The sequence below is a fragment of the Drosophila guanche genome, unplaced genomic scaffold (genome assembly GCF_900245975.1).
Source record: "Drosophila guanche unplaced genomic scaffold, DGUA_6, whole genome shotgun sequence".
Lineage (NCBI taxonomy): Eukaryota > Metazoa > Arthropoda > Insecta > Diptera > Drosophilidae > Drosophila > Drosophila guanche.
Window position 1 is genome coordinate 3,071,016 of NW_022995755.1, and position 14,234 is coordinate 3,085,249.

The 14,234-nt window shown below is 43.2% G+C and overlaps 3 protein-coding genes across 4 annotated transcripts; 1 reads left to right on the top strand and 2 right to left on the bottom strand.

Moving 5' to 3' along the window:
- Window positions 1-7,904: 7,904 nt before the first annotated feature.
- On the top strand, window positions 7,905-8,662 carry LOC117589684 (huntingtin-interacting protein K). Its single transcript, XM_034281840.1, has 3 exons — window positions 7,905-8,203; window positions 8,269-8,376; window positions 8,445-8,662. The coding sequence occupies exons 1-3, from the start codon at window positions 8,027-8,029 to the stop codon at window positions 8,541-8,543; spliced, it is 384 nt and encodes a 127-aa protein (XP_034137731.1). The 5' UTR covers window positions 7,905-8,026; the 3' UTR covers window positions 8,544-8,662.
- A 142-nt stretch (window positions 8,663-8,804) lies between these two features.
- Window positions 8,805-11,256, bottom strand: LOC117589683 (dnaJ homolog subfamily B member 12). Of its 2 annotated transcripts, XM_034281837.1 has the most exons (7): window positions 10,788-11,256; window positions 10,554-10,728; window positions 10,071-10,485; window positions 9,867-9,979; window positions 9,624-9,787; window positions 9,470-9,566; window positions 8,805-9,233 (listed from the first exon to the last, which is right to left on the bottom strand). In XM_034281837.1, the coding sequence occupies exons 1-7, from the start codon at window positions 10,918-10,920 to the stop codon at window positions 9,188-9,190; spliced, it is 1,143 nt and encodes a 380-aa protein (XP_034137728.1). In that variant the 5' UTR covers window positions 10,921-11,256; the 3' UTR covers window positions 8,805-9,187. The 2 variants fall into 2 exon arrangements, with proteins under 2 accessions (XP_034137728.1, XP_034137730.1); XM_034281839.1 differs by having other exon boundaries at window positions 8,805-9,566; window positions 10,788-10,920.
- Window positions 11,257-12,039: 783 nt separating this feature from the next.
- LOC117589906 (probable cytochrome P450 6d5) lies at window positions 12,040-13,964 on the bottom strand. Its single transcript, XM_034282178.1, has 5 exons — window positions 13,362-13,964; window positions 13,149-13,301; window positions 12,658-13,088; window positions 12,340-12,588; window positions 12,040-12,272 (listed from the first exon to the last, which is right to left on the bottom strand). Exons 1-5 carry the CDS (start codon window positions 13,889-13,891, stop codon window positions 12,109-12,111), a joined length of 1,527 nt encoding a protein of 508 aa, XP_034138069.1. The 5' UTR covers window positions 13,892-13,964; the 3' UTR covers window positions 12,040-12,108.
- Window positions 13,965-14,234: the final 270 nt, after the last annotated feature.

Below are 14,234 nucleotides of genomic sequence, written 5' to 3' on the forward strand. Positions count from 1 at the left end.
GGGCCAACAAATATATTCCTCAACTTTCCCATAGTCGGTCATCAAATTTGATGCGTTTTCTATCGCTGGCCATTCTGCAGCAGCGCGGGGGCTTCATAAAACGAATGGCGAAACACACACAAACTTTACGATATGAACAGAACAAATTTTTCATTGAGAAGGAGAGGCCATGATGCCATAAATGGTTTCGGGCTGCTGTCCGCCAAAGTGTCGCTTTGACGATGATGATTCGGGCACATTTTTGGGTGGCAGAATGTCCTGCTTATTCCTCTACTTCTGATGATGATGATGATGAAGGTTGTATTGAAATATCTTGTGTATTGGATTATGCTTAGTGTGGATTGTTTATGGCATGAAACATACTCGCATATGAGGTTTTATTTGGACACTAATGGGTTAACGAAAGGGTTGGAAACTCGCTAGAAATCGTTTAACTTTTGTAGGCTGTCAATTGTTTAGATGATAGATCAGTGCTCTTATACTTTAGCGCATTACTTTTAAAAGAGATATCTGCATGAAATGTCATATGGCATGAAGTGCCATAAATCCATCAAATTTCATGACAATCTTTAATATATTTTCTTATTTGCAGAAACTTTTAGCTTCCCCTGCGTTTCAACAATTTGAAACTCACTTCCCTGCACTGTTTCAGCTTTAATTCACATTGAAACTTCACCTGACTTTGCCTCTGCACCTGCCTCAAGGTCGCTTCAGCCAACAAACAAACAAAAAACCTACCAAATGTAAGGCCATCGCAGACATGGTCTTACATGGGCTTACCACCCACGCAACACACAAAAGAGCCGGCCAGGGGTAGGGTAAAGGTTTGACCGGGTCTCTGGACAACCCATCGAGCGGGTCGGAGTCGGAACGTCCGAGAGCTGATTGAATAATCGCACCATTGCCGCCCTGCCGCTCCATCTCATGTGGGGAGGACCGTGGAACAAATCGTGTCTAATAGACTGATTAATATACAAGATTTCCAGTTTGGCTCAAGTCAAGTCGAGCAGAGCCCGATGGCTCTCAATGCCCTGCCCAGCTCTATGCCCCTTGGCCGCATGCCTCCATGCCCCGTGTGCCCATCTCTTGGCCACATGTAACACGATTCGTGTGGATTAACTCTGCTTCAAATTGATTGATTGTTAAAATGATGTATAGACATTTGAACGTTTTTTTTCCACTGCTCGTTTTTGCCTTCTCGCCTTTGGCTGCTCTCCTCTCTTTCCACTCCCCACCTCCCTGTCTAGCACCCTCTGCATCCAATATTTCGAGCGTCTGGCAGACCTCACTTCTAATTAGTAACACTCTCAGGCGAAAAATTAATATTTGAAGATTATTTTCTCTCTCTCTCTCTCTCTCTTTCTATATATTTTTTTTGTATCTTAGCAAACTTCTTTTGGTTTGGCAAAAATTGTGAGCACATCAAATTGATGGAACGTAACGAATGAACAAGTTTCGGGAGGGTTGGGGATGAATGAGCCATTAGAACGAAACAACCCTTTGGTTTAATGGGAATAAGTAGCACTATTCATAAAAATTATAATAATGTGATATATTAGTCGGATGTCCGGTTGTGTTCATTGATTTACACACTCCCAAGATACCCTAGAAATAGGGAAGGATGAGTGCTGCAGAGAAACAGATAGAGAGAGCAAGGGAGAGGTGGTGAGCTCCATTTAGAAACATTAAACATTACTTCACTGCTAAGCCACACTGGAAGAGGCCGAGCAAGGGAAACAGCATGAGCAATTCATTGCGAAAATCACTGAAAAATGAATCAAATAAACAAAAATGTAACAATGTAAGCAAACCCTTTTTTATTGCACAATAATTTCGTAAAAATCTCTATCCCCAAAGCGAGGTATCCAGCTAGTCGACACTCCTCAACTCAAAAGCTGCCTCCACCAGACAAAGGAAAACTGTTCCGCTGAAAAGTATTGCACTGCTATTTATATTTTATTATCCTTAGCACACATCCCACACTTTTTTTCCAGAGATATATGGGATGTACATTTAGTTCCAACTCTGCCTCACCCTCAACCCCAGTGTCGCCTTCTCTTTCCCACTTGGTACACCTTAAGTGCGCTGTGTGGCATCCGTAGTTTGGTTATAAAAAAGAAATATTACACATTATGCCAAATTGGCGGAGACTGTCAGGCGACAATAATAACGTTTAAACTTAAATGCATGACACAATGGCAGACAGTTTTAGTGTTTGACGGTCTTATAAAGTCTACAAAAGTACTACGCACTGTAAACGTACACCCTCACAGGGCACCCAACCCCACCCCTACCAGCGGATTCGCAAGGGTTATGGTGGTATCACCCATTGATAAGCAGAGCCTGGGATATGTTTATGCACTCTGGCTGCCTCACTCGCAAAACTTCCTCAAAAGCTTATCGCAACTTTTGCTCCAGAGTTTCTGCATACATGGCTTTTGGTGGTTTTTAGCTGGAGTTTGCTTAACGGTGAAATGTGGCAAGTGGCAAAGGGGTAGGGGCTGGGGTACAGAGATCGAAAAGAAATGTGCAAAATAACAGTGAAAAACTTATTGAATGACTTCGGGACAAAGTGGCAACGTAGCTGCATTAAGAGTTGCTTTAGTGGGAGATGAAACAGTGTTGGGCCAGTGTTGGTAAATGTTCGGATTTTCTGGCCATAAATTCAGAAGTTTATGGACAGAGCCATAGACATTAAACCAACTCTGCTGGAAGCATTGCTGATCGACATTGACATTGACATTTACGCTTTACAGCGTTTACAAATTTGTATTATTCCACTTAGAAGTTTTCTTTTGACGTTTGACAACACTTTATGGTGTTGGAAAATTATTTATAGATCATCTTACATGTGGCAACACTGATTTTCGTTGAAAGATGATTTCAAGTGAGTGCAAAACTTTTGTTGAGTGTCCTTTGAGCATTCGCTACAGTAAGGTGAAAACCTCTTAAGATTAACCAATAAAATTACAAATAATATCACTGAAAAACAAGGTCACATAATCATCAGATATGACCACAATTTATTTGATAAAAAATACATCATTTACTTCCTCCCACAACGAAATGTAATTTGTCCCAAAGAAAAAACACAATCTTCTCTCTCCTACTCGAGCCATATATCATTTATGTTTGCCTGTTCACCATTCATAATACCCTCCAGCCACACAACCTTTTGGTAGGCGCTCAATTGTCTACCTAGAGAGTAAGTACCTCTATATCAAGCAGGTCCTGCCCCAAGCCAACCACTCCTAATCTCTTGGAAAAGTAGGTAACTTATGTAAATGTTAAACAGACACTAAAAATGAAACAAGAGCAACCAAAAAAGAATCCGACCTACAGCCCCACACAGCCAAAAACGTATTAAGACCCCAAATCTAAGCAAAGGAATATTAGAAGGCAAAAACCAAAGGAAAGCACGAGCAGAACCCAGGAAAAACTCAGTGAATCGAAAGGTATAAAGGATGTTTGGAGTCGTTTCGTCTAACGACACTAATAAAATATTGAACAGGCCATCGATAACCGAAAGGAGTTTGCTGCGGACGTCAACGAACCTTGGTGAGGGGCGGCAGCAGGAGTCCTGGGTATCCTGGGGAAGGAGAAACGCTTACGTAGATGGCAAAGATGACGATTAAAACAAATTTCCACGACAACCTGGCGCCGTTTAGCCAACGGAAGGAAGCGAAATTGTTAAACGCAAAAGTTGCAAAATGTCAGGAATACATTATGGGGCATGTGGGGAGCAGGAGCTGGAGCAGGAGGCAAACGGAAGCAAAGACTTTACGAGACTCACACACGGACAGAGAGACACTCGAGGAGTGTTTGCACCTTGCTACCATAGAAAAGATCTAAGGGGCTATAGGAGGAGATGAAGGAGCCAAGTTGGCAAGTTGCAGACAAGTTTTAAATGAATGAGCATCGGCTTCCGTTCGATGCGTTCGTAGCTGGCCAATGCCCAGAGCCTGGGATATCCCACATAGATGTACATCTCAGGGTTACAGATGTGTGTGTCCATCCTGTGAAGCATGACAATGGCCAAAAGGATGCTTGCTCGAGTGGCGACCACTTGCCAATTGCGATTATGGTTTATGTTCGGACCCCCCGATAAAGGTCGTCAATGGGTCGCCGCTGGGACACCACACACCATCGACGAATCCCTTTTCGAGGAGCAAGTTTTCCCACTTCGATATCAGTTACTGTTGGAACTTTTTGCTGACCATTCGAGCGCCTTCAATGGCTCAATTATCCTCCACTCTGTCTGTCAGTCTCTCTCTCTCTCTCTGTCGTTGGACAATTTGCGAAGGATAACTCCTCGTGGCGTCACTCAAGCGCACACATACATAAATATACACATAAACACAGTAGATTTGAGCCGAGATTCCGAGTGTTATTAGCGTAATTGAGTTTGCCAGCCAATTATCCATGCAATGGGCCGAAAAGTTGGAACCAAATTTAAAGATTTCCGCACTTTGAGTGCGCACCCTTTTCCGGGTGGGCGTTGGTTTTGTCCTTGAATTGAAATGTTAATGCAATTTCTCGCTCACTGCGGCCGGAGGAGAAATGTGCAACAGTTCTTGAAAATTGCATTTTCTTAATTTATTTGCTATGCAAATTTATTTATTGACTGACGCACCGAATGTCCAGCGTATGGCACAGGCAATGGCATGGCCAGCCATGGCATCACGTTGCAACATGGATATGCAACACACACCGACAGAGAGAGAGGCAGGCAGACAGACAGTCGATTGCATTCTTCATAAAGGGAAATCCCCCAACAACGGCTGGCAAGGGAAAGAGCGATGTGTCATTGAGCGCAAAGGCTGTGTTGTACTTTGGAGGGTGGTCCCGTCATCAGACAATGTAGCCTTTGCATCCTTGGCTTTATTTGGGTTTTGAAATTAGAAACCCAAATCTGGTAATCAATGTGAATGTGTGTGAGTGTTCGATATAAGCCAATCAATGGAAATAATGCATTTTGTGTATGAAGAATGTATGGGAAATGCAGTAAGAAGTCAAGTTAAAGATCAGAGTAATTAAGAGGAAAAAGAACTGGCAAACGGATCACTCCCTCTTTGATCTTTACGGAGTTATAAAGCTTCCTAAGAAGAACTCTCTGAGTTTGTCTAATGGTTGGCCTCACAAGTCCTACAAATATGATTTGTAAACCAATTACATATCAACTTTCATTCTCTTAGAATTGAAGGTTCCAAATTATTGCATAATCCTTCTGTAACATTTGTGCCTCTTGTCATGTCCCATCTTTTTCGCAGACTTTAAGGCACACAAAAAAGTCTCCTCACCCACACTGTCCAACAAATTGGAGGAAAAACAATACAGAACCTAACTGTAAAACAGGAAGTGTAACCACAAAAAAGGGCAACAACCCCCTACCCTACCCCTACCGCAACGAGCAAAAGACAATGCAAGTCAAATTACGTCACGCGACCGAAAAATTGTTCGCCCCATCCCTCTCTCACTCCAAAGCTCACTCCAAGCTCATTCCTGGGTTTCAAGTGCTCTCTACCTTCCCATTCCCCTCGCTCAGCAGCAACTTCTTCTCACACCACTACTTCTGCTCTTACTCGCATCAAGTATTCTCTTCACTCATCACCCCACACTACTTCACCCATCGTTCTTCCTCCTTCTCTCTCTCTCTCTCTGCTGTCCCTGAAAAAAAATTTACTGTGTGAATTTTGGGCTGCAATCCGCACGTGTATGTATGTACATGCGCACCCAAAAGGAAGAAAGAGAGAGAGAGAGAGACAGCGAGAGTGTGGCGAAAGGATATGTGGCATTGGCAACCACAATGCCAACCGAAATTGCCAACTTAATTTATGTTCGACGCTAATTAGCGCCATAATTTAATTTCCAATTGGAAAAACGAAGAGAGCCAAAAAAACGTTGAAGGGTTTTTCCCTGGCAGAAAGGGGCTGACTAAAGCCACTGGGCTTGAAGTGCGAATCGAGAACTGGGCTAGCAATGCAATAGGTACGCAAAAAAAAACATAGAGCCAAATTGGCCACAGCGTGCCTGTTGCTCTCAATTGGAAATACAGTTATCAGATGCACTCTTTACTACAAAAAACACACACAAAAACGGCACTGCACTTGCGGTAAACACAATTTTCGGCTCTCTCTGTCTTGATAGGCTGGAACGGGGTATGACTATTAAAGCATGCATTTTGCGTACAAGCCTGAAATACTTTCAGCATTAACTTGGGAATTATTTTACTATAATAGGAATTACTTGACTATTCTGTCTGTCGGCTAGACTCCACTACTTCTTAACCATTTCCCCCCATTGTCCATTAAGTAGTTCCTCGTATAGTTATCGTGTTTCAAATAAGGGTATCTTTTAGTCGCTATGTATAATCAAAAAGAGCGTTCTGGTGTTCCATGCGCACTGCATGCAAAATGTTGAAATTCGTAGCTGTCAAAATAAGCTCGAATTAAATGCAGCGCACATATGGAGTGTGCCCCAAAAAACACACGACATACACCCCAAAATACATACGCACCCCTCCCTGCACACAAAGCAGCGCCATAGTCCCCCGCTACACGCCACGAAAGCGCTGCCCCCACTGACAAATGATGTTGACCGCCCATGGTCATGGATGCTAATTAATCTTGATTTTCAACGGAACCCCAGGCGAAGGAGTGCAAGCAAGGAGAGAGAGAAGGATAGGAAGAGGGGTAGAGTGAGAGGTTGAGTTAGAGATAGAGCTGGCGAGAACGCTAGGAGTGTATATCCTTACGTCAAAGTGACAATTAAATTAATCATGATGGCAAACGATTATGTCAACAGGACACACTGACACAGACCACCCGCTGTGAAGGCGGAATTGAGGGTCAGTTCAGGATGTACGCGTGCATATGGTAGTCACTGTGTAAGTACGTACACATACGGGGAAAGGAAACCCTCGGCCGGTGCAAGAATCTAATTATATCCGACATCAAACTTATAATTAACATTTTGACCGCAGCACAACATTTTGCAAAAAGCTAAAAAGAAACTGCAGAAAAAGTGGAGAAAAGTAGCAGGAGAAATGGGCAGAAGGCAACAAACACGCTCACACACACACACACACACACTCCACCCGAAGGCATGTGCAAGAGACATTTTTAATTAGTTTTGCGGTTGACACACAAACTAAATTTCAAATTTAAAGAAATTTAAACTTATAGAATAATGCCACAAAATAATATTAAATTTAAAGAGTTTTTCATTGGAATTCAATTAGCATTCTCTTAAATCTGAGAAATTTTCAAGTACTTTTGGTGTTTTCCATCAATCTTTAATGAAACCAAATGCAAAATTCAAATTAAATTTAAAAAAAATTACAATTACACATTTTGATTACTCATCCCTCTCGCCGACTAAATTAGAGTGAATAAAACTTGAACAATGACCATATTTCTTGGAGTTTTATTGCTTTTACTATTCATTTGGATTGTGATTAAGGAACCCTAATATCAAATACAATTTCAAATTCACGCGCCTAAGTACTCCACACAAATTGGCAGTACTCAATGAACCAGCAGTTGGCGAACTTTGAACATAGTTCTTAGCAGTGCTACCAGACCAGGTATGTGGCAACGCCTACGATTTAGACAGGTGCCGCCGCGAGCACTTCATCCCTGTGTAGTTTTCAAGTCGCAAATGGGTAGTTACCATGTAAAATCAAAGCCATTTTTGTTGACTTTTTTTACATAAAACTAATTTTCTCAGCCACAGAGCAGAAAGAAATGTATTAAAATGTCAAAAATTATAGCAAATTAATTTATTTGTCCAATAAAATTATAAAGACAGTGTTGTGAGCTCCAGCTAGCCAGCAATACTTAATCGAATATCAAAATCGAGTAATATCAAAAACAAAACAAATAGCACACATAGTGTAAACGTTTTTTACAGTCAAGTAGTGTGGTACATACATTGGTGGCAGCACGAGGCGGCTCGAGCAGCGTTAATAAAAAAAAGTAAATTTTAAATAAATTTCTAAATAAACCAAAACCAGACAATAGACAACATGACGGAAGCCGAACAGGAGGTGGAGGTGAATGGCACCGAGGCGGACGATGAGGCGCAGGACGAGCTGGACCCAAAACAAAAGAAACAAACGCGTCATGACGACGGCGCCGCGGATCTGGAACGTGTTACGGACTATGCGGAGGAAAAGGAGATCTCTGCAGCAAATATATCCAGTGTGCGTATAACCAGGTGTATATCGTATGCCCAGAGAATCAATCTAAAGGTTTCTTTGATCTGCAGGCGGTGGCACAGTTTGGCAATCAGCGCAACAAAGAGAACGAGCTGCGTGTCGCCAAGGAAAAGGAGCTGCAATTGGTCCAAGTGAAAAAGGAAGACATCGAACTGATTGTACGTATACAGCCGTCCGCCTGGACACAGTTTGGAGTGTGCGTGTGCTCAATTATCTTCTCTTGCAGATGAACGAGCTGCTGGTTAGCAAAGCGCATGCCGAGAAGGTTCTACGGGAGCAGAGAGGCGATGTTGTGGCCGCCCTGGAGGCCATCATCAGCAATTGACGGTGCTACTGGAGTCCGAACCATCTGTGTACCATCTTTTACTTAGCATAACATTGCTTTATTTGTACATTTATAAACCTCTTAGTGAAGAAACAAACGTAAACAAACAATGATTTATAGTTGATTTTTTTTGCTCGTGGTAATGCTTGGATTGGGTGGGGGGAAATCCAGTTGAATTTAAGCACACAAACATAAATATGACATTCAAATGAGTCCCCGCAGTCGTACAACAGCACTCTCTGGCAATATAAACACTTTTTATAATGATTTAGTTGACATTTTATTCAGAGTATCCCACAACACTGAACCCAATGAACGACGATCGATAGGATGCGTGTCCTTAAGAAAAAACCAGTTTACAATTTGTCTATCCAATATGTTCTTTTTTGCATGTATTGTATGTATCATTTGCATTATGTCTAAATATCCGAAATCTAAATAATGAAAAAAGCACACATATCCATGGATTTCAGCCTCCCACTTATAGATACTCGTACTCGTAGATACGTGATGTGACTTAATGGCAGTTGCGTTCGCTTCGCTTCGCTTTGCTTTGCTTTCAAACATGCCGCAGAGGGGGGTGGAGGTGGCTAAATGGTATTGCACTATAATTTATATATTCAACTGCTGGAGGACAACATCTTCTACCATGAACTCTTCCAGTTTTTACCTTCAAGCCATGTAAAAGCTCTATTTGATTGGTCGAGGATGGTAAGGAAAGGAAAGGTGTTTCAGTACACATATAAAAATGATAACAATCAAATGATAAAACAATGAAATTCATTTATAACAACTATAAGCAATGGGTGTGTATGTGGGGGGAGGTGTGGAAAAGTGGGTATACAAACTACAACCAAGGGAAATGGCTTTTGAAAAGGGAAATTTCGTGTAGCATCAACGTTTAACTAGATTATGTGATTAAATACTTTTGCAGATTCTCGCACGAAGGCGTATTGATATTCTGCGCCTTGCGATACAGGTCCCGATCGCCAAACGTACGCGCCTTGGCCAACATAGAGTCACCTGTAAAGGACCAAACATTAGCCATGAGTTCATGGGCAAGTGCCGCCTTGTACTCACGATAATTGCGTTCACGACTGCAAGAGTGCTTGAGATGATTGACAAAGTCCTCCTCAACGGACTCCTCCAGTCGTGCCACTGAGCCCTGATACTCTGAATAGAAATTCTCCTTGACATAGTAAGGAACCTTTAGGCCGTTCGTCTCACGCTTCACCGAGTATTTACTTGGGTAGAAAATGTAGTAAAGATTAGCAAATGTCCATAAGATATAGGATTAGGAGGAGGACCCTCTGGGGTACTTACTGCGAGGGCGTCAAGCTGTACATAGGATCAGAGATAAAGAAGGACGACATCATGGACAGGCCAATGAGCAGCAAGATGGGCAACAAATTAATCAAAGCCGATGAATTATTTCCCTGTAAACACAAACAATTAGACTCTAGATAAGCGGCTGCCTTCCCCATGGCTGGGTTCAAAGGTCACGTCACGTCACGCCACGCCACATACCTCTCGATCCTCACGTTGCTGCCTTTGACGACGTTGCTGGCGCATGTACACATTCTGTTGGGGGAAACCGCCATTGAAGAACATATTGAACAGCTCCTCGGCACTGATGTCGGCCTGGAAGCCGCGCGAGTATCCATATTCATTGTAGTACTGTCCATGTCCATGGTTTCCGCCTCCATTATTATGACTATGTCCACTGCCTGTCTCGTTGATGCCATAAAGATCATAATTCTTGCGTTTCTCCGCATCGGTCAGGACGCCAGCAGCATTGCCGAGTGCCTTGAAGGCCTCCACGGCGCCAGGAGCCTTGTTCTTGTCGGGATGCAATTGTAGGGCCAACTTTTTATAGGCCTTCTTGATCTCCGAATCCGTGGCGGTCTTACTGACGGCCAATACCTCGTAGTAGTCTTTGCATCTGTGCAAAAGGGAATTATGGAAATTAGTACAGAGGCAAATGGCAAAGGGTTTTCGTGGTGGACAAACTTTTTGATCTTGCGCACAGCCTCTAGCTGATCGTTGGAGTAGTCGGGAGCGGTGTTACGCGAATCCGAATTGGTGCGCTTTCTGGGTCCACTGTCCTTCTCATCGGCGGCAGCCGCTGGTCGAGATTTGCCATTGCTGCCGCTGCCAGGTGTGCTCTTCACCCTAGCCAATAGCTCTAAAAAAAGAATATCGATTTAGAATCTATGGGAATATGGAAATAACTACACTGCTTACTCTTTGCATTCTCCGTGGGATAGAGTTTCTCTGCCTTGAGTAGAAACTTTTCTGCCTTGTCGGTTTTGCCCTCGGCCAGGGATTGCACTGCGAGGTCGATGCAGCGCTGTGCTTCGTCTTTGTTGCCCTCCATGTTGGTTGCTGGATGTTGCCTCTTGAACAGGTGATGACTTTATTGGATACTACGTGGTGTTCGACGCGCTGTTTCGTCAGTAAATACTGACTTATCACTGTGTGCGTAGGGCAGCCCGTATGTGTGTATATATATTATATATTTCCGGACTACACACACTTTACACTCATCTGACAGGGCCTGCTACTGGTGATCTACTATCAGTTTAGGCGCTGCTTTATTGTTACTTGCAGCTGCAACTAATATTGCCTATTTACTTCAGGTCTTGCACTAGAATTTAATTGATTTTTACTAGGACAGGATAAATTTTTCACTAGGGCTGCATGAACATTGATGACAGTATCGATACAAGCCGATTCTTTCAGAATTGTGCGATAGATCGACTCTTACGACTATCGTTTCAGAGAAAATTAAGGAATTTTAGATCTAGAAAATGTACTTTAAATGGAAATGGACAAATAATTTGCTAACCAAAAACCCTCAACCAGAGAATCAATTTAAAAAATCAATAAAATTATTTTATATGTTTGCGATACATCGATGGTTGAAACCATTCGATGGTGAAATCATCGGCGGAGCGAACATCGATGGTTTTGCAGCCCTACCCACGAGCACGAATGCGCTGATTCGGCCTTAATTCCGTCATATTTATTTAGTAATATAAAGTAATAGAAAAAGGCAAATGCAATGCTGCATTCGATGAGCTAGCCAAACGGGCTCCAATTACAAGTGAAGTGCAATAAAATTAATTAACGGCAACCAGGCGGTCCCTGCCCCGTGTGCCCCCTATTCACACCGCGTACGCTCTTGTGTGTTCTCTGTGTGTGTGCGTGTGCGTGCGTGTGTGTGGTGTTTGGCCTGGAAAAAGTGAAAGAAGCAATAATTTTTTTCGGCCATATTGTGTGTTGTCATTGCTCGGGTAAAAGTGCATTTTGAATGCAGATGCAACTGTCACACACAGCAAAATATAATACTCGAAATACCCCGATATATCCATTGAGTAAATAGTGTTTGTGTGCGCCCGCCGACTTATGTAAATCGTGGGAAGAATAATACTATTTACATTCACAAAGAGGTGCGTATTTTCTTTGTGTGTGTGTGTGCATGATGGGTGGGGGGTTTGGTTTACTATTTGATTTATTATTAACTCTAAGAAATTAAAACTAGACGGAGACATTTGTGGGGCGGTTACTTTTTGCGGGATATACAGACGGGAACTCCGCCTTTGGCCATCAGGGGTATGCCATATACACCGAACTCGATCTCCCGCTTCTCCTTGCGCATCTCCAGGTTGAAATTTGAGAGCACCTTGGCCACTGCAAGCTTAACATTGACTTTGCCCATGCGAAGACCTACAAAGGAACACAAAATCGCATTAGAATCGTTACAGAAAAGAGGATCTATCAATCAATCTCTTACCAATGCAATGACGCGGACCCTCGCCAAAGGGCAAATAGGCCGCTGGATTAAAGTTCTTATTCTCATCCAAATACCTCTCTGGCTGGTATGCCAATGGATCTGTGAAGTACTCAGCATCGCGATGCATTCCAATCAGGGAAATAATAATGGGTGTGCCCTTTTTGATGACCATTTTGCTATCGGGCACTGTATATTCCTGTGTGCAGACACGATTCAGCAGTGGCAGAGCAGGATATTTGCGTGCAGTCTCTGTAAAGGGAACACAATAATAAAAACACTTTTCCATGCGAAGAACAAACTCTCCCTGCCAAAACTTACCCATTACGCACAGATCCAGATACTTCATGTCCTGTATGGCATCGTAGGTTAGCTTTCCATCGTGCTTCTCCAGCGCACTCCTCACATCCTCCACGGCCTTTGCCATCACCTCTGGATTCTGGGTCAGCTCGTAGATGGTAAATGCCGCCGTTGAGGCTGTCGTCTCATAGCCAGCCACATAGAAAATAAACAGCTGTCCGGCAATATAATCTTTGGAAATGGATTTCAGTCCCTTGCTGTTATTCTCCGCCGACCACATGCCATCATCGCTGCTAATCTGTCCAGTGTTTCGGAGCTGCAACAACAGTTGCAACAGATCGCGTCGCACGATATTTTTCTCCTCCCTAAGATCCACAGTGCGATGGGAGAGTTCTCTCAAGCGTTCAGGTCCCTCCTGAGTCCAACCCAAGCGTACAAAAATCTTCTCCAATCTATAAATGAAAGATTCATGTAATTGAGGAGTTATGTAATTTGCTCAGTTGAGGACTTACCCTGGATACAGGAAGGATGTGGTGCCGCGTAGAATATCCTCAAAACTATTCTGATTGATGGTTTTTGTGATGGCCAGAAATTCGTTGTTGGGATCAGCAAAACTATCCACATCCAGGCCAAAGATTGTCGATGCAATGATATCCACAGCATAACTAAAGGGTTAACAAAGTGCAATTAGATGTAAAAACTATTGGAAAAGGTTTGGAACTCACGTTAACATCAAGGACTTTAGTTCAACCTCCTGGCTACCCTCTTGTGGCAATGTGTTATTCAAATGTGCCACCATCTTATCGCCAATTGCCTCAGCAGTCGGGAACATGGCCTTCAATTTTCCCGATGTAAACGAGGGCGTTAGCTTGGCCCTCAAATTTTTCCAGCTACTGCCTTCCAAGGCAAATATACTGGCCGACATGGGATCGTTCTTCTCATCCACATAGATGCCACGATCATGGAAGCTGGCAAAATCCTTGACCAAAATATTATTCACCAGCTTGGCATCCCTCACCAGCAAGGCAGGACGCAGCGTCAGATACATGCCCATCACGGGCTCCTTTGTGGCAGTGTACATGTCATAGATGGCCATTCCAAAGGATCGTTTGCCCCTCCGCACGGAATCCAAGGCGCCAAAAGGTATGGTGACACCCGCCGAGGGGAAACCCTGGCGATCCCAGTAGCTGAATGTCCATTTGAGGTACACATAAAGCAGTGTGACGGCCGCAACCAGCAAAACTATTCCAATCATTGTCGGACAACAGATTCTCTACGTTTCTCTATGGAAATGATGTTGCTCTCTCGAGTGCTCAAACGATTCTAAACTGCTAGATTCCACTGACGATTTATAGTCTTTGGAACGCGTTTCGTGCTCAGCATTTCACCATTTGTACTTACAGAAAGATTGTGTTATCTCTTCAAATTACACACATATAATCCTAGCGGCTTGGCGAACTGGGAGCAGTATTCCCTGCGGGTATTCGGCTTCATCAGTGTGACACTGCGATTTTCATTAGTTGTGAAAGAAAACAAACAATTTTTCTATCGACAGTCAGGTACAAGTACTGCGACTGACGACGCGCCAATAATGATAA